The sequence below is a fragment of the Piliocolobus tephrosceles genome, unplaced genomic scaffold (assembly GCF_002776525.5).
Source record: "Piliocolobus tephrosceles isolate RC106 unplaced genomic scaffold, ASM277652v3 unscaffolded_110, whole genome shotgun sequence".
Classification (NCBI taxonomy): Eukaryota; Metazoa; Chordata; class Mammalia; order Primates; family Cercopithecidae; genus Piliocolobus; species Piliocolobus tephrosceles.
Window position 1 is genome coordinate 75,492 of NW_022292088.1, and position 19,289 is coordinate 94,780.

At 53.0% G+C, this 19,289-nt stretch overlaps 1 protein-coding gene across 1 annotated transcript; it reads right to left on the bottom strand.

Moving 5' to 3' along the window:
• Positions 1-387: 387 nt before the first annotated feature.
• On the bottom strand, positions 388-14,422 carry LOC111529178 (microtubule-associated protein 1A). The gene is made up of 6 exons (XM_026447933.1): positions 14,331-14,422; positions 11,287-11,369; positions 10,898-11,038; positions 2,498-10,685; positions 2,138-2,358; positions 388-1,941 (listed from the first exon to the last, which is right to left on the bottom strand). The coding sequence occupies exons 4-6, from the start codon at positions 10,533-10,535 to the stop codon at positions 1,786-1,788; spliced, it is 8,415 nt and encodes a 2,804-aa protein (XP_026303718.1). The 5' UTR covers positions 10,536-10,685; positions 10,898-11,038; positions 11,287-11,369; positions 14,331-14,422; the 3' UTR covers positions 388-1,785.
• Positions 14,423-19,289: the final 4,867 nt, after the last annotated feature.

A 19,289-nucleotide genomic window follows, 5' to 3' on the forward strand; every position in this document is an offset into this window, starting at 1 on the left:
AGAAAAGTCGACCATTTTACTCCACGGAAATCCTGACTGCACAAGGAGAGTCGTTTCCAACCTCATTAGGCTCTGGATCTCTTAGGATCCTTCAGCTTCTTACCTCTTTAGCCCAAGAGGCTGTCCAGGTTATTTAGTCCTTAACTCTTGACCCCGTGGAATGCATATCCCCTCCCCAGGAGGCCCCCTGCCCCTCTTCCCTTCCCCCAAACCAGACGTATGTACCCACCCTAGGCTCCTATTCTCCATACTCAGGCACAAGTGTTTCCAGTAATCAAAAGCATTGGAGTCTTTCAAGATAAATTCAAGACTGGTTGAAGCAGAGAGGTGGAAACCGGGGCCCAGTAACTAAGCATGTATGGAGTCAGAAAAAGCCTAAGCGGCGCCACATCATCTGCAATGAACTGGGTTTATTGTTAGAGTTGGAGGTGGCTCCGTTACAGCAGCTGGGAACTATAGCAGGGAAGTGTGGGGAGGAGCAGAGCACAGCAGCACGGGGAGGGTGGAGCTAGGAAGAACACAAGGTGGGCTCATTTTGGTTTCCCAGTCTTTTGGCAGAGAAGGTAAGCCCACATGACTACCAGCTTCTGGGCTTCTCAGTCTGGCAGTAGTCTGGCAGGGCTGCTCACTGGCTTGCTTGGGGTGAGGTCCTCTCCTGGGGTGGTATTTTCAGCCCGTTTTCATTTCACTCTGTAGGAGTTAAGCTATGGCTCAGCTTCTTCTCCCTTTTTCCTTCCTCCCTCTCATTTTCCCTAAGTCCTCTGGCCTGGCCTCCACCTCTCAGATCCTCTGTCCAAGAGCAGGTTTGGAGAGGCAGCCAGTGTTCCCATTTCAGCTGCAGGATGGCATAGTGGAATGTTGGGGGAGTCACACATTGCTGGGGTGTCAAATGTTGGGATGTCAGGCAGTGGCTTATTTTTAACCCATTACACACCAGGCCACAGCAGATGACCACATGCACAGAAGCCAAGCAGGGGATGAGAAGGGATCAGGATAATTGAAATGGGGTGAGTAAAAACTTCAAAGAGTCAGGGAGTTTGGAAGAATTCTGGCACTGGGGCTTGGGCTCTCCTTGCCCTTTTGTGCTGTCTGGACACAGCCCTGGGATGTGAATGGTATAAAGCAGGGGCTGGGGGATAAGCTCCTTTCTCCTTTCACCAGTCTGTTGGTCTAAAGAGCTTCAAGTTTTAAATTGAGACATTCAGATACTGAGGGAAGCAGTACAACAGTGTAGCAGTGGGATACCCCCAGGCCCCTGCTAGAATTCAGACACTGGTGGGTGAGGAGATGGGGGATGGGAAATGGAGAAAAGGATGCAGCTCTGGGCACCTCACTGACAGTATCCTGCCCCCAGGTCACATAAATTACTATTGGAAATCCTTCCCGGGACGCCAAATAAATAGGTTGAGATAAAGAGGTCCCTGGAGTTGGGGATATAATCTCCCTCTACGAGGGAGGAGGTTGCTCTCTCAGACCCATCCTCAGTCCCCATTCAATACCAGCATTTGACAGTGCTAGGAGAGGCTTCTCAGGTATCAGATGCTATCTTATTCTAATTTTTCCCCTCCCCATCCTCCCCCTGTTAACTTTGGTTTGAGACCCCTCTCAGGAATGGATGACGGGGAGGGACAACCCCTCCCACTTAGCCCAGCCCAAGTCCCCACAACAAGACATCTCCCTCCCCTCCCCCTAGCTCCCATCTCCCTCAACCCCAAAGGACTCAGCAGTAGCCATTCTCTACAGGAGCTGGGGGAGTGGATCCTTGGGGAAGGGAGGGCGGCTCTTTCAGAACTCAATCTTGCAGGCAGGGAAGGACTCATCCTGCATGACCACAGTGCTGCTGCTAGCCAGGACCAGGACGTTCAGTTGCTGCTGCTGCTCATGAGTTTGTTGGTACCACTCACGAGTCACCTCCGTGTCATGAGTAGGGATCAGAGTCACCTAGGAGGGAGATAACACATGCCTGATGTGAGAACATGAAGGGAAGGTAGGTGAGGGGGAAGGGGCACCTGATGGTCTCAGAAGCAGCCCTGCTGCCCTTAGAAAAGGCCCATCCTTTAATAAATAGGGACTGTTCCACTATTGCCTCTGAGTGAGCTTTGACCAGACTACTTCCTTGGTGTCCTTTGCTACTCACCTGAAGATTCTCCCCCCACTGGGCCTTGCCCTCCAGCAGGGCATCCAGCACAGCCCGGCTTGGCTCTCCATTGGCAGGGTCATTCCCACTGACCACATAGTAGGATGCACGCACTCGACGGAAGAAGTCAAGGTCAGCAGTCTTGCCACTGCAGTGATTCGGGATGTAGGCGAGATCCACATATACAGGGGCACCAGAGCCGCCCTTGGAACTCAAGGCCACTGTAGAGACAAGCCAGGATTCATTGTAGAGGAAAAGTGGAACCCTTTTGGCAACCTTCCCCTTTCCCATTCCTGGAGTCTGACCAGCCCACACCCAGCCCTAACCCACACTCTCTGCCACGTTTCATGATATACGTACTCGGTCCTGCCTTGAGTCCATTGACTAGGCCTTTGGACATGGGGCTGTGTCCATCCTTTTCCTCTGCTGGGGTGACCTGGCTTGTAGTGCTGCGTGGTCGGGGTGGGGCCCGGGATGCTCGATCTGCAGGCCCTTTACCAGGGGTGGGTGAGCGTTTTCCCCGAAGATCCAGACGCCGTGCAGGGGACGCCGGCTTGGCCTTGCCTGGGGCCCTGCGCCCTACTCGCCCCTGAACCTTCTCCTTCTCCCGTAGCCTCTCTACTCTCCCAGACTCTGAGCTGAGCCCCTCGGGGTCAGCCATGCACACATCAGGGCGGGGAGGGGATGGGCGGGGGTCTGGCTGTGGGAGAGGGGGTGGGTCGTGGCCAGGCCTGGGGTGGTGAGTACCACCGACACCCCCAGCTTTGTCCACAGGCAGGAAGTCCCCGTCTTCGTCTGAGTCGAGGGCTGCCTCGGCTGTGATGGATGGGCACTCCTCAGTTTCTGGCGGGACATCAGAATCTGACTGTGAGGAGCCTGAGTCACTGGCTGACGTGGGGGGTGTCTCATCAGCCACAGGGCACGGGCCCCCAGTGGTCCCTGGCCCTCCTGCCCGACGCCGCCCCCCTCTTCCTACTAGTCGAGCTTCCTCAGTTGAGAGGTCGCTATCATCTGTGGATGGGGGCAGAGGTGGGTTCAGGAAGGATGGGGAGAGCTCCCCACGATGGGGCCGGGGCTCAGTGTCACATCCCTGGGGCCCAGCTTCGACCTCAGGAGAGGCACTGCTGGGTGGGCCCCCGGAGCCCCCTGCAGGACACAGTGGCTGCTCAGGGGAGGGCAATGTGTCAGGCCGGGAGCTCCTCTCAGCTCCTTCAGGCCAGGCCCCACGTTCCCAGGCAGGACAAGCCGCAGCCTCTTCGTTTTCAGCCTTGGCTGGGGCAGGGCCTGGGGGCTTAGGGCTGGTTTCAGTTGGGCCATTGGCTGCACAGTCATCAGAGGGACCCTGGAAGGGGCTTGGCTTCTCCATGGCTGCCCCTGAGCACTCCAGGTGGCACGGCAGGGTGCCATCACCCATGTCTCCAGGCAGGCCTGGAGCCGGAGCTAGGGCCAAGTCCAGTGAAGCTGGGGGTGCTGGGCTCAGAGGAGTGAGGTCCCAGAGGCTGTGGGCAGCTGGTTCCGTTCCTGGGTCCAGCTCTCCAGACTCCTGTGCTGCAGCCTCAAGGCCTGGAGAGAAGCGCTCAGCCACACTTGAAATCACAGGTGTGGTAGCTTCAGAGGAGGAGCCATCGGACAGGGCTGGTGAGGCAGGTCGTGGCAGATTGGAGAGGAGAGGGGCCCCAGGAGAGCTGGGTGATGGGAGCTGGGGCAGCGAGGAATCCAGGCTAGGGGCCTTGGTCACTTCCAGGTATTCATCATGCCGGGTTCTGGTGGGGGGTCCTGGAGCCAGAGCCAGAGCTCGGTCCCCAGAGAAGGCAAGGGAGCCACAGGGTGCTGAGCGGGGTTCAGCTGGAGAGGGTAGCTGTGGGGGAGCTGGCTGCAATGAGGAGAAGCCAAAGGCTGAAGCAGGGAAGTCCAGACTGGGTCGGGCAGGCCCCAGGTGTGAGTCCAAGGAAGGGCTAATATGTGCCTCAGTTTCTGGCCATAATGTGGGGGGCCCCATAGGAATGCGGTGAGGAGGACTTGGGGATTGGGCCTCTTTTTCTGGCTGTTCCCGAGCCCCCTTCTCCAGTTCTGAGTCACTAGTGCTGTCATCCCAATGACTCCGGCCTGATTCCTTGGGGGATGGGGACCTCCTATCTGGGCTGCAGCTCAGGATGTTACCATTAAGAGGGGGGCTTGGGCCTTTGCTCAGGATAGGAGCACGGGGGGGAACTGCAGGTGGCGTGAGGCTGGGCTCCACACTTGGCGCTGGCTCTGGCCTTGGGGGTACAGTGGGTCCTGCCAGGGCTGCATAGCTGAAGGTTGGAGTGTCAGATTGGAGGCTCTTGGGTGAGACAGGAGATGAAAGCTCCTTCTCTGCAGATGTGTTTCGGCCGGCAGCCTCCTCCTTGGTTGAGAGGCGTGGGGGCCAATCCCCAGCTGCTCCAAGTGGAGGCTCTCTAGTGGGGCATGCAGGGCCAAGCCCAGTAAGCATCATCTGCTCATAGATGTCTGCATACTGAAAGCTCCTCTCATCAGGATAGGGTGTGGGCTCTCTCTGCTCTGGCTCAGTCTGCTCAGGCTCCGTGGTGGCATGGCTTTTGCTGGCCTCTGGTACCTTTGAGCTGTGTGAGCTTTTGTCAGGAGCCTCAGCCCTACCTTCTTTTTCCCTTTCCCCTTCAGCCTTGCGGTAGTCCTTCCCCAGCGGGGAGTATGGCCCACCTTCCAACTCAGCTGCCCCCTCCTGCACTGCAGCCACCACACTGTCATACTCAGCTGTGCCCCAAGAGAAGGGTGCAGGAGTGTGGGGCTCTGGGGCAGGGGTGGGGGGACCTGGAGCTGGGGAAAGGGGTGGAGGGGGGAGCGGTCTGTCCTTGGGCACCCAGGGTGGGATGTCAGCCAGCCATGAGGGGGTAGTGGGTTCATTTTTCATGGGTGGCATGAGCTTAGGGTCTGGGATAGGACTCTCTTGTCCTGGGGCTGAAGGAACCCTTTGTCCAACCATCTCAGGTGGGGAAGCCAGAGGGGAGATGATCTCAAAGGGAGAGCGGGTCAGTTTGTCCTCTTCCTCTGGTGGCAACCCAACTGGTGATTCAGCAAGCCAGCGCTCCACCTCCAGCCCCTTCTGTGGGGAGGATTCCTGGAAATCCTTGAAGTCTGAGGCCCAGGGGCTCCGGGTTGTGTGTTCCCGCGGGGGCACTTCTTGCTCAACGTCTGGGCCCTCGTCTAGGAAAGTGCTTTCCCGTTCCTCAGTGTAGCGTGGGCGGGCCCCCTGACCATCCAGCTCGTGAGGGAACCAGACTTTCCGCTCACAGCTTAGCTCCCTCCAGTATGTGTCCTGTTCCAAGGCCACATCCTCTCTGCCTCTCCAATACCTATTGTCCTGCTCAGGAGATGTGCCCTCCCATGCCGGGGCAAGCTCTTTCTGTTCTCCAGCCGGCTCTTCTCTGGTAGGAGATGTTTCTCGCCACGCCTGGACCACATCCTGCCCCCTCCAGTACTTCTCTTCCTGCTTTCTGGCCTTGTCCTCCTGCACTAGGCTCTCTTCCAGGCCCAGAGCTTTGGTCTTCTCCAGAAGAGCTTCTAACTTCTCTTCCATGGCCTTGACCTTTTCTGGGGATTTTTCCTCTAGCATCTTTGGTTTCCTGGTTTTATCCTCCTGCAGTAGGCTCTCCTGCTCCTGAGTTTGGTCCTTCTCTTCCAGAGCCTTAATGTTTTGTTCCAGGGCTTCATCCTTCTGTCCCAAAGCCCAGTATTTTTGTTCTAAGGCCTGATCCTTCTTTTCTGAGATTTTATCCTTTTGTTCCTGGGCATGGTGTTTCTGTTCAGGGTCTTTGTCTGTCTGTTCTAGGTCTCTGCCCTTCATTTCAGTGACCGTGTCCTCTGGAGCCTTATGTTCAACACTTCTGACTTCTTGATCTAAGGTTTTTTCTTTCTCTTCTGGACTCTTATCCTTCTTTTCCAGGACCCGGTCCTTTTGTTCTAAGTCTTTATCTTTTGGTTCCAGAGCCTTGTCCTTCTGTTCCAGGGCCGTGTCCTTTTGTTCTAAGGCTTTGTCTTTCTCTTCTGGGATCTTATCCTTCTGTTCCAGGGCCTTGTCTTTTTTTTCTAAGTCTTTGTCTTTTGGTTCCAGGGCCTTGTCCTTCTGTTCCAGGGCTATGTCCTTTTGTTCTAAGTCTCTGCCTTTTTGTTCTAAAGCCTTATCCTGCTGTTTCACAGCCTCGTTCTTTATATCCAGAGCCTCATGTTTCTGATAGATGGCTGTATCCTTCGGCTCTACCACCTCCTTGTGCTCCAGAGTTTTGTCTTTCTGCTGTAAAACTTCATCCTTTGGCTCAGGTTCCTTCTTCTTCTGTTCTGAGGTTCTGTCTTTCAACCCTGGAACTCTATCTTCCCACTCGATGGCAATGTCCTCCAAGGCAGGGCTTGGCAAAGACTCAGGACTCTTGGAGAAGGAGCTCTCAGGTGTCAGAATGTGTTCACCAGGGCTTGTGATCGCCCCAGGTAAGTACTTCCCATTTCCTGAAGGTGTAGAGTGAGAGAATGAGCTGGCAGGTGATTTCCTGTCAAGGCTCTCATCTGTGATGTTTGTCTGTGCAGAGTATCGAGTCATCCCGTCTGTGGGAGGTGACACGGTGGCTGCATGGGGCTCTGGAACAGACATGGGAGCTGCGTGGTGAGAGATATCCTCGGCCTGCATCAGATGCCCCGTTTCTTCCTTCCCAAGGTTTAGTTCCCCAAACTGGAGGGTGCCAAGGCTTTCTGGAGAGAGTTGCTTAGAAGAGACATCCAGGGAGGTCTCCTTGCTGGGACTCTCTTCTGACAGAGAAAGTGACTGGGTGTCTTCTGGAGATACCTCTGGCCAACGGTCTGTGTGTAGGTACTGCTCCGTCAGGCCACAGGGAGACTTGGGGGTGGGCTCTTGGTTGGCAGTGTCTGGGGAGGCCACGCTGAGGACAGAAAGGGATTCTGCATCGTCAGGGGAGAGGCTTCTGTCAGGATATCTGAGCACCTCATCTTTCTGAGGTTTGACAGGTTCTTGGGGTAATGTCCTCAAACCTCCGGGAAGGGCTTCTGCTCCCAGAATTGGGCCTGTGGGCTCTCCTGCCTCCATAGTCTCAAAGACTATTGCTTTATCCTGCTCTGGCAACAGTTGAATGGTACAGCCTGTAAGTCTCTCATCAATGCTGACAGGTGCTTCCTGGGCCTGGGGGCTCCTGGGAGGAGGAAGCTTCTCTTCCTTCTCTAGTGTGCCCTCTTCAGGCCCTGGCTTGACTGTCTCCTCCGCAGCATCTTCCTTGCCCACACCTGGTGTGCGCTTCGTGTCTCCCCAGGAGTCTGCTTCCTGAAAGTCTTGGGGCTCAGACTTTTCTTCCACTGGGGACTGATGAAAGGGTGTGTGGGTGGCACTGGGTGGGCCAGATGGTGGAGGAGAAGCCATCTTCACTGTGCTGTCATCTGGGCTAAGGCACCGCTCCTCCGCTTCTCCAAGGGCTGGTTCCCCTGGATGTAGGGCATGCCCAGGGGCACTAAACACTGGAGCTCCATATTGACTGCGAAGTTTCTCAGACATCTCTACGTTTGCTGTCTCCTCCTCTTCCTCTTCCACAGCTCTCTCTCCGGACAAGCCTTTCCCTATGACCTCTCCTCTCTTCTCTGACTCCCCAGTCACAGAGAAGTCCTCACAGGGTGGTGACTTGAAGCCCTTGTCTTCTTCCAGCGAGGAGGTGGGTGAGATGGTACCCGCCGATGGCACATAGTCCAAGCCCTGCGTAGCTTCAGTGCGGGAGGAAGGGATGCTTGTGACTGTGTCAAGCAGCAGGGAGCTCTTGCCTGTCTCCTCTGTCTGGGGAGCTGTGAGGGAGGCCACAGATGGGTCCTCAGCCACTGATGTGGCAAAGGAAGAGAGTTTGTCACACTCAGTGATTGAAGTGGCTGAGGACACATGTTCCTCTTCAGCCAAAGGGGCAGCCACTATGTTAGTGGGGTAGGTGAGTTCAGTCTCTGGCGCTCCATAGACTTTGCCGGAGGTGGCAGGAACAGCACTATCGGCAGGTTGGCTGGCTTCGAATGGGCCAGCACCTTCCGGCCCGGGGAGGTCATATGTACTTGTGTGGAATCTGGGTGGAGCTGGGCGCTCCTCTGGCTCATCGTGGATCTCCTCATCTGAGATGGTCTGCTCAGTCTCTGAGTAGCCGGGGATTGTCTCATCCTGGATGTAAGAGACATGCTCAGTGGCTCCTGCAGGTGTGGTCAGGCTGCTTAGGAATGACGAGGTCTCCTTCTCAGGGGCCTTGCCCTGGAGTCCCAATTCCCGACCCCCAAAAGCCTCCCTGCTTCTTGGAGTTACCTTCAAGGCTTCCTGCATATGTTTTTGGTAAAAACCCTCAGCTTTTGTCGCGTCCTCTTCCTCCTCATCTGAAGGGTGTACCTCCTCCATTTCTTCTAACTCAGCCTTTTCTATCACATCCTCCTTTACTTCAGGTTCACTTTCCTCTCTGGCTTCTGTTCTGTCTGGGAGCCCCTCTGCTTCCCTCTGTTTCTTTTCCTCCCAGGTATCTTTCTCTTCCTCGGTTTCAGCCCCAGAGTCTAGGCCTCTGTCCTTGCTGCCTTGTTCCTCAGGGACCTCTGGGACAACCTCTTTCTCCTTCATCACATGTTCTTCTTGTCCCAGCCCTGGAACAGAGGCTGGTGTTGCCTGGATAGCTGTACTTGGGGGTCCCTCCTCTGCAGTGTCTAGAGGGAATGGCTTATCTCCTAGTCCCACGTCCCTTTGTTCAGCCAGTAAAGCCCTCTCCTCACGCTTCATCTCCTCAAAGTCCTGTGTGAGGTCCTCTGGTGAGGACAGGACCAGCTCCCTGTGCCCACTGATGGTTGGGAGTGGTACAGCCCCCTTCTGGGCTGGGGGTGTCCGGGGCTCGGAAGACAGCTCCTTCTCCCCACGGACAGCACGGCTCCTGTCTACTTTGACTCTTCCAGGGGCCTTGGCTTTGTAGAGGGTCTTACGTACCTCAGGAGTAAAGGGCTTTAGGTCTGGCTTGGAAATCTTCTTGACCTCAGGTTTGGTATCTTTCCTCTTCTCCTCCTTCTTGGCATCCTTCTTCTCCTCCTTCCTTCCTTCATCCTTCTTGAGCTCTTTCCTCTCCTTTTTGATCTCTTTTTTCTCTTTATCTTTTTTTTCTTCCAGCTTTGATATCTTTTCTTTAAGGTGTTTTTTCCCTACCTTGTCTTTGATCAGCTTTCGCTTCTCTGCCTTCAGTGCCTCACTTGACTCTGTCCTCACCCTCTCAGGCTTGGTAGGCTTCTCTGGGGGCTTCTCAGATGACTCTTTTGCCTTCTTCTCTGTTTTGGCTAACTCCTTGGCCAGCTCTGAGCGGGCCTCCTTGGCTCCCTCTTCCACCACCTCCTCCCGTTTGGCCAACTTGCTCACGGCTGTCTTGGTAGTGGCTTTGAGGCTCTCCTTGCTGTCAGCCCGCTGTTTGATTTTGCTGGGCTTAAGGTTGCTAGGCACAGCCCCAGAAGCCAGGTCCTTCTGCGTGGCCACAGGGTAACGCAGGAAGTCCAGATGCCGAAGCTTTTCCAGGCCCTCCAAGATCTTGTTTTGGGGAGCATTTCCTGGAAAAAGCACACGCACAATCTTCTCAGTGGGGTTGGCTGGTAGCCAGACCACCAGAGCAGTGATAGAGGTAAGGTAGGGCACGGAGATCTCAGCCTCCTTTCCATTGGCCAGCACGATGCCTGTCTTGGCTTTACTATTGCCTGCCCACTTTTGCATGAGGAACTGCATCTCCTTGCTGTCCTTGACAGGGTTGAGGACATACATGTCCAGCCGGCCCACACCCATTTTGTGGAAGAGGGTCAGTGGCTCAATGGTGTTGCTGACCACACGATACAGAGGCTCAGCCTGGATGCCCAGGCGGTTTAAGTGCTGCAGAGTGAGGCACGCCTCCTCAATGCTGCGCTTGGCTTTCCGGGAGGCATCAGGAAGCCGCAGCTTTTCAGGCACGTTGAAAAAGACAACTCCAAGCTCAGGGGAGATAAGGTTCTTCACCCAGTCGCTGTAACTGCTAGAGCCCTGGGACTGCTCCTCCTCTAGCTCCGCCACTTTGCGCTGCAGTAGTCCATTGATGCCTGGCAGGTTGTCTGCCCCAATGTGTGTGAGTAGCACCGAGTCAATGCGGTCCAGGTGCCGCACCAGCTTCCAAAAGCAGGACTTGCGATCAGAGCCACCATCCACCAGGATGTTGAAACCATTGACAGCAAAGAGGGCAGAGTCCCCACGACCACCTGGGAAGATGTAGCAACAAGGCTTGGAGAGCTTGAGAAAACCCCCTGACGTGGGGGGCTCTAGCAGGTCAAACGGGGATGGCACGTCCACAGTCTCAGAGACATACTCGGAGAACTCAGCCACGCCATCCATGGTGGGCAGCGTGGGCTCAGGGTTTAGCCGGAGGTGCAGGGTCTCTTGGGAACTGGATAATCCCAGGTGGCTCCAATCACCTTCCCCTAAGCACGACACGGTGAGGAAGGCCTGGATCCCAGGGTCTCTATTGCTGAGCAATTGGGAGATCTAGAAGAATAGGAGATAGAAACCTGATCAGGTCACTAGAGTTGCTGTGGTCTGACTCAGATTCAGTACCCTAATCTTCACCTCTCTCCAAGCTGAACTCTTACCTTTTCTGCCAGGAACCCCCATGGTCAAGCAACATGAGACTTTCCCTTAGGTCCCTCCCACAGCTCTAGTGCTGCCCTTTCTCCTGGACACTCTGGCATGGAACTTACCTCGGGGTTGTGAAGGACCTGGGCAAAGTTTTCATAGGAGTAGGTGCCACTCTGTAGGACGAGGTCTCCCCCGGGCTCTACACTTTGCCCACTCAAGATTAGTAGTTTATGAGCTGATGAGCTGCTAAGAAGATGGTGAACCTGGAATGGAAGAAGGGCAGTGGTCACACATCTAGGAAATCCAGGGGAAGGCAATGAATGGCTCCTCAGTACCTCAAGAACATGCTCCCAACTGGTGTCCCTCACAACACCTCCAGAGTGGGCTGGGGACAATAAGTCAGCGGAGATGGCAGAGAGAGGAATTCTTGGCCTAATAGTGGTAGCACTGGCAAGGGTGGATATAGCACTTGCATGAGGCCTGCTTGGCAAGGCACGGGCCCTGGCCTTACCTCAGAGCTGATGCTGTCTGCACTGGGATTTACCAGGATGATGGTCTCTAGGATCTCACTCTGGTGGCAAAGGGTCCTCTGGCCTGAGGGAGAGATGTAGGAATTTATGTTGAGAATAGGTATAGAAACTGTGGTGCAGGAGAGGAAAGAATGTGCTATCAGGAAATGGGGCTTAGAGGAAAGAGAAACTTGGGTATCCTTAGGCTCTGTCACCTTGGATACTGCTGAGTAAGGTCTAGGAACTGGCTCCTCCAGCCTTTCCCTTAGAGGGCTTCCACCTCCCCTCTCCCGCACTGGCTGTCCTCTCCTTCCCTTCATCCACCACACCCCCTGCTGCCTATGCCCCCACCCCTCTGCCTGGAACTATGGTCTCAGACTGCCCTGTTGACAAGAAGCTTTTGTCCTTCTCGAGCACTAAGCTCCTGGTGCTGCCTGGGGATGGGGGGCTCAGCTGGAGAAGAGGGCCCCTGGGATGATGATCCTCACTTCCCCTTCTCCTTCCTGGCTTGCCTCTGCCCTGGGGTTTCCTGCCAGCAGAGTGTCTAGAAATAAGGAAATAGGAGCTTCTGTGTGGTATCTATAGACTCCCTACCCTTCTTGCCATCCGAGTCCAGAATTCCTGTTCCAGAAGACCCAGAGAAGCCTGTGCTATGTAAACTTTTGGGGTTTTATGATTCAAAGAATGGACATAGGACTATAACTTCCTGTTCTGTCCTCTGGTTCCTCAGAGGCCAAGCCTGCACTAATACACATGCATACAATCATATTGTTCCCACTCAAAAGTTTTCACAGCACCCTCTTCTACCTCATCTTCATGTCCCAAGTTTCAGAGAGGCCAGATTCACTACCCCACAACCTATTCCTTGTGAACAGTTTCTTCTCTCATCTTTGCCCCTTTCCTAGGGGCCTCTACCACGGACATGGGGAGTGAAAGGTTCTTGAACAAGAAACATATTAATAAGGAAGGAGAGATTCAGGGTGTTCCCCAGGCCATGGAGTAGATAAGGCATCCCCGAATCCCCTATGTCCCTTCTCCAGCCTCACATGAAACACCAAGCAATTCAGCAAAGAAAGAAAGTGGCAAATCAGACAGAAGATGCTGAAGAAGAATGCTGCCATCCCCTGCACCTGCCCTTCCTCTCCCAACCTCCTGTCCAATTGCAGTACATAGTGGCATTAACCTAACAGAGCATCCAACAGATGGCAGTGGGCTGTCTGGGGGATACTAGTGGGAGGGTTCATAATTTGTCCCTTAGACCCTCTTCTGTGACCCAGCTGTCTCTTCTTTCTGGGGCTTGGACAAGAGAAGCCTGGGGCCAGGGCCTTTGTTAAGAGGAAGAGCCATGGTGCCAGGATCAGGCAGATCTGGCAGCACAGGGCTGCAGATGCAGCTGTGGGGGAAATGAACGATGGATGGTGTCGGAAGACCAAACCCCATACAGGGTGGGTTGGGCCAAAGGGGAATTCATGGGTTCCCTTCTATACACTTGAGAATTGAGGGAACATTTGAGATAAATTCAGAGGACAAGAGCCACCTCAGATGTAGGCAAGGGCAGGGCTTGGGGCAAGTGAGGGATATCAAGGTTCGGGAAGCTGCCAGCCTTAAGTAGTTCAGATTTAGAAGGGCAAGAGCTCCCTCCACACAAATAAGGTCACAGATTTGAGGTAGGAGGGTCAGAAAGACAAATATCTATAGCACACACTGATTTGCTTTCTATCTACCACTCCCCACCCCCAACCATTCCTCACGATCCCCATTTATCACCACAAGACTTCTATGATCCCAATTCCTGTCCTGACCTAAGGTCCTATTCCTCACCTTATCCCTGGGAGTGGTTCTGACCTGAAATTACATGGTTTATATCCTTTCTGTGCCTCTGTTTTTCAGGCCTGGGAGAAAGCCGTTTCTTCTGCTCTCCTGGCTCTCTCACTAAAGGGAACTGACTCGTTTTTTCCTTTTTCTTTGGAGAGGACCATCTTGTGAGGCAGGGGCACACGGTGCTAGGCCAGTGCTGGAGTGGGGGGTGGGCAGCGGTGCGGAGGCTGAGCAGGCAGGAGGGCAGGTGTCTCCGCAGTGAGGCAGAACGGGAGGGGGGCCGGTTTGGGCAGCTGCAGTTTGCCGCAGTGTGTGAGTGTGCGCGCTGAGCTCTGGCTCCGGCTCCACCCCCACCCCCCACCCCAGCATGACAAGTCATTTTCTTGGCTGCTTCTGCATGGGGGGTGGGGATGGGGGGATGCAGAGAGAGAGAAGAAACTGGATCCTCTGTTCATGAGCCCCCATCTTGGGAAGAGAAGCAGAGATGGGGTGGGGGTAGGGCTGAGACTGGGAACCTGTGAGGTTGACACGACGGGAAATGCAAGGCAGCCACTGGGGAGGGAGTTCTCCGTCTCCAGACTGGCCTCAGCAGGGCCAGAAAGGGGGGGTTTAGAGTCCCAGTCTAAAGCTAGCCACCGGGAATAGGGTAGGGGGAGCCCAGTGCAAACCGGTTGATCTGTGCGGAGGCGAGGCGCAAGCCAGGTCTTAGCGACCCTTTCCTCCCTTCTTTTCCATAGTGTCCCCCACCTTCCCTTACTTGGCAAAAACTCACTGCCCTGCTCACCCCCAGCACAGGAGCAGCTGAGCAATCCAGCAGCTGACACCCAGGGGCCCTCCCATTAGGCACATTCCCATAACATCCCCCTTTCTCTCAGATTCTTCTGCCTCTGACCAGAAACATAGCCCCCAAATTCCTCCAGCACCCTGGGCTGCCAGGCAGAGCCAGTGGCACCATCCTCTGTTGCTGTCCCAGGCTGATGTCTCCCACCCCCGCCCAGCTGGAGAGGTGGACTGTCACAGCCCCTGGTGGCCTCTGGTTCTGGGTCCAGGCTGGGCCCACAGCCAGTAATGTTCATCTTCTCTCCCTATTTCTCAGCCTGCCTTCTGCCACTGGGCTAGTTCCAGACGCATCAGATTAGGTACCAAGCAGCACCCTTTCCCTGACCCCCACCCCACCTCCCTATCACGGTGTATCCCCAGATGCCAAGCCCTTTGGTTCGGTTCTTACCCTGGGGTGTAGGAGGAAGCCTCTCATGGAGGCGGCAGCTCCGGCCTCAGCCGGCAGCTTCAGGGAAGAGTCTGCAGCACTTGGGGTGGGAGGGGGGGGGGGGTGCTTGATGAGGAGGGCGGTGCCAGGGCGGGGAAGAGGGGCTGGTCGGTGACGAGGCACTGGAGACTTAACTGTTTCTTTGCCTTCACGACATCCGTGCTCTAGTGCTTTTGCTTGGCTCTGTGGGGCTGAGGGATTGTTTAACAGCTCAAAGAGCCTCTACAATGTCCTCTGGCCCACAGGACCTTTCTCTCCAAACCCTGCTTGGTTAGGAAATACTCTTTTAGCATCAGCCAAAAGACCAAAGCCCCATGCTAGGGCACAGAGCAAGGCTATAGGAGGCATGAGCTGCGTGGGCTCTCCCCCTTCTCTTAGAAACCATCTGCTGCCTCTCTTCCTCAGATGGACCCAGGGAGTGACCTTCAGTCCCTGGAGGAGCAGGAGACAAAGGCTATGGGCCCAAAATCAGGGGGTAGGGGTGGGGAACTGCTTAAGAGAAAGGTTGGGGATGGGGAGATGTGCTGCCTTCTTCTGAACCTCAGCCCTACAGAAACCAAGGAGGGCAGAAATAAATCTTATTTTAGGGTTAGAGGGTAGTTTGAAATTCTGGAGAGGACACATGGTCCCTAGCCTGCTGGGGTGGGGCACAGGGACCCTGAGAGCTACAAGAAGTTCTGTGGGAATGCAGCATAACACAGTAACCACACAGGCACTGATTCTTGGGATTCTTGAGTCATTGGGTATGAAGAGACAAGTCCCTGAAGGGACAGGGAGCTTTCTGCCTTAGAGTGAAGGAGTTAACAAGCACCAAAACAGATCACCAGGGCCTCCGGCCCAAGCAAGGTTGTAGGCCAATTATTAAATGTAACAGAAGTACTCTTAAGATTAAAAAAAACAACAACCACCCTATAATGACTTTGTAGGGTAGTTGGGTTCCTGCTCTCTCCTTGTCTCTTTGCCATCTCTGTATTATATTATTTTGATCCTTCTAATGTTGATCCTGTTTCCCTTAGTCTCTACCTCCGTCTCAGATTTAGTAAAGTGTTCTAGGACTCAAAGGAAGGATCTGGAGAGCGATGGCACTTCCTTCCAACCTGAGGATGCCACGCTCTTACATAGTCCTTCCCTGCCCTCTTCCCATCCACCCTCCCCAGTCCTGGCCAGCTCCTAAGGCCTTCCTCACAATCACAGCCGCCCACTCACACCCCAACACTAGCCCCACCCTTGCCCCAGGCTGCCAAGAGCTACTTTTGAAGGTCAGAGAAGCCAAAATAGTCTGTGCTCTCAGCATCCCCCTTAATTGCAGCCACAGGAGAGGAGGACCTGAGTCACTAGTACTCTTGGGGGTTGAGGGGACAAAAGAGGAGCAATCCTTGCTCAGATCCGGGGATGCAAATCTGCAACAATGGCAACAACCCCGTTTGGGCGGCCATCTGCAGAGATACACAGGGAACAGGCTGAGTTCCGAGCATCACAAAAGGGAAATATCCCTCTTCTGCAACTTCATCGTTCTTATTTCCTCCCACCTCAAGCCTTCTATCTCCTCTCTGCTTTCTAGGGCTTTCTGGAGTGTGTTAGGAGGGAAACTTGAGTAGACATTTAGTTTACGAACAAAATAACATTTCCCAGACCAATACAGAGCCCACCCATATTCTCAGCTGCCACCCCCAAGGGCCACACCCTGGGCATGGTGCCAACTCACAGTGGAGTTTTCCTTCAGCCTTCACCCTCTGAACAGCTACCCACCACAACCAACTCTCCACCTGCTGTATTCCTAGGCTCTGCTGCAATGAAATGGTGAGATGCCAAAGAAGAAAGAGAGGCTTGAGCTGAGATACAAACTAAGATACGAAACCCCGGATTTGAGGCCTGATCCACCATTTTACTAATCATGCTGCTAAACAAGCGACTTAACCTCTCTCAGAGCCTGCTTCATAAACTGTGAAATGAGTATAATATTAGTACCATCCTCCAATAATGCTGTGAGGTTTGAATTGTATAAAAGATGAAAAAAAAATGCTTCTTCATTCCTAGACTTCCAAATCTGCAATGTACAAATGCCACTGGAAGTCTTTCTCCCTTTTGTGAAAGATTTCTGAGAGGTCATCTAGGTGATCAAGGAAATCATAAATCAGGATCTCAGACCAGATCAACTCTGGAGAATTCTTAGCTCCCAGGTAAACCTAGAACTAAAGATGCCAGCAGTATGAGACTTGAAGTCCTATTCATGTCCTTGCTTTCCCATTTCAGAGAGCAATGCAGACCCCGGTTCTAGGGGTTAATGAGCTGCTGTATTAATTCAGGATAACTTTTGTATTGGTAGAAGTAATAGAGCTATCACTTCCTAAGTCCATCAGTGGAAATGGAGAGTCAGACCGAGGCCTCCAGATTGGTCCCTCAGCCTGTATTTTTATTTATTTATTTATTGAGACGGAGTCTAGCTCGTTGCCCAGGCTGGAGTGCAATGCCACGATCTCGGCTCACTGCAACCTCTGTCTCCTGGGTTCAAGCAATTCTCCTGCCTCAGCCTCCCAAGTAGCTTGGATTACAGGTATACGCTACCACCCTTGGCTAATTTTTGTATTTTTAGTAGAAAGAGCATTTCACCATGTTGTCCAGGCTGGTCTCAAACTCCTAACCTCAAGTGATCCACCCGCCTCAGCCTCCCAAAGTGCTGGGATACAGGCATAAGCCACCATGCCCGGCCCTGTGTTTTTTAGTCTTAGAATATTAGTTATGAATTATGAACCCCCTTCTATTTCCTATAGGTATCCAGTAGTAAAAGAATCAGAGAGTTATTGAAACTTAGTTTTCCACTGTCCTAATTGTTTCTGAATTTGTATTAGAATGCTCGGAAGATCCAGATTTTTTGTAGGGGTTAGAAAGTCACCACTGGAGAGACTACCTGGTGCAAAAATCACTTTGAAAACTTTTACCAGACTTGACCACTAGAAGGAGCTGGGCCACTGACTCTTTATCAGAGGGTCCCTTCTTTTCTGTGTGTGGGTATGTCGTGTGGGTATGTCAATGTGGAGGGTGCAGTGCCTAGGAGTAATTGCACTCTCCTTGTCACTGTAGGGTACATTTTTGTCTGCTTTCTCAGCATTTTGGCCCAGGGCTTGAGGATAGGTGATAGGAATGGTGGCCCAGCCCGTGCGTGGGGTAGTCAAGCCATAACGCACTAGCATATCCCCTTGAGCTCATCCCAGCTGCCTGGTCCCCTTTGCGTCCTTACTAACAGACGGCTGAAAGGAGGGGCAGTGTCTGCAGCTGCTCTGGGCTGACTGTTGTTTGTGGGGACAGCTGAAAGAGGAGCCAGCAGGGGTGGGGCTGTGGCTGTCTTGAGCTGTATGGGTTTTTCCAGGAAATTCTCTACTATTCTCCTGTGACATAGACAGACCATGATAAAAATGTCTAAACCTAAAAATATTCAGTATGCCAAAGTAAGCTCTGATCTAGAGTACATGGCCCTAAGCCCCTTGAGGACACCATAGCCAAACTCTTTGATGGAAAGGGCCTAGTAGGTGTTTATATATCAGTGTTTGTTTCTAAGAAGTGCCTGAGAATAACTATGTATTTCCCTGTGTCTTCCCAAGTAGCCCTGCATCTTAATCTGAAGAATGGCTAAGTACTTTGGTTTAAATTATTTTCATTTCTTACATTATTCCAGAAAGCAGCTTACTCTCAAGTCTCTGTAGCCAAAAGGACAAGGTTAGAGAATTCAGTGTGAATTATTGACATCAGCAGATAATCCCCAAACTTCTGTTCAGTCATTAATTTCATCCTCTGTCATCCCTGTATCCGGCCTTGCACTAAAGCTCCTAGGAGTACTAAGTGGTAAAACTGCCGATTTTCATCATCAGCGATAATGGAGGAAGCCATGACATGAGTAATTCTAAACAGAAGCATTCTCAAAAGAGTGAATAGCCTTCTTTACAGGAAGCCAGTCACATCAGGAAGATGTCAGCCTCACACACACATATATATTTTTTGAGACAGAGTCTCGCTCTGTCGCCCGGGCTGGAGTGCAGTGGCCGGATCTTAGCTCACTGCAAGCTCTGCCTCCCGGGTTTACACCATTCTCCTGCCTCAGCCTCCAGAGTAGCTGGGACCACAGGCGCCCGCCACCTCGCCCGGCTAGTTTTTTTTTTTTTTTAGTATTTTTTAGTAGAGACGGGGTTTCACCGTGTTAGCCAGGATGGTCTCGATCTCCTGACCTCGTGATCCACCCGTCTTGGCCTCCCAAAGTGCCGGGATTACAGGCTTGAGCCACCGCGCCCCGCCAGCCTCACATATATTAATATAAAATTGCTGTATATATTCCTAGGCTAATGGAGCTTTAGTCATATTAGCCTTATTTTCTCCAACTTCCTAGCAGCATCTATAAGCATCAGTGATCAGGAAATGATCAAAGATTTGGCAGTTAGGAGCAGTGGAAAAGGAGGAGAGGTAATTAAGGAAAGGTGACTACTATACTGGGTAATTGAGAATTATCTGTATAAGATATGAATTCAATCATTCAGTTGCAGTGACTGTTGACCTGGATGGATTTTATATTCCATTAAGCTGCATGGATTGGTGTGTCAACATTTTCCAATAACATAACAAGATACCTAGTTCTTTTTTTTTTTTTTTTTTTTTTTTCTGAGATGGAGTTTTTCTCTTGTTGCCCAAGCTGGAGTGCAATGGCATGATCTTGGCTCACTGCAACTTCCGCCTCCCAGATTCAAGCAATTCTCCTGCCTCAGCCTTCCGAGTAGCTGGGATTACAGGGATGTACCACCATGCCCAGCTAATTTTGTATTTTTTAGTAGAGACGGGGTTTCTCCATTGGTCAGGCTGGCCTCGAACTCCCGACCTCAGGTGATCCCCCCGCCTTGGCCTCCCAAAGCATTGGGATTACAGGCGTGAGCCACT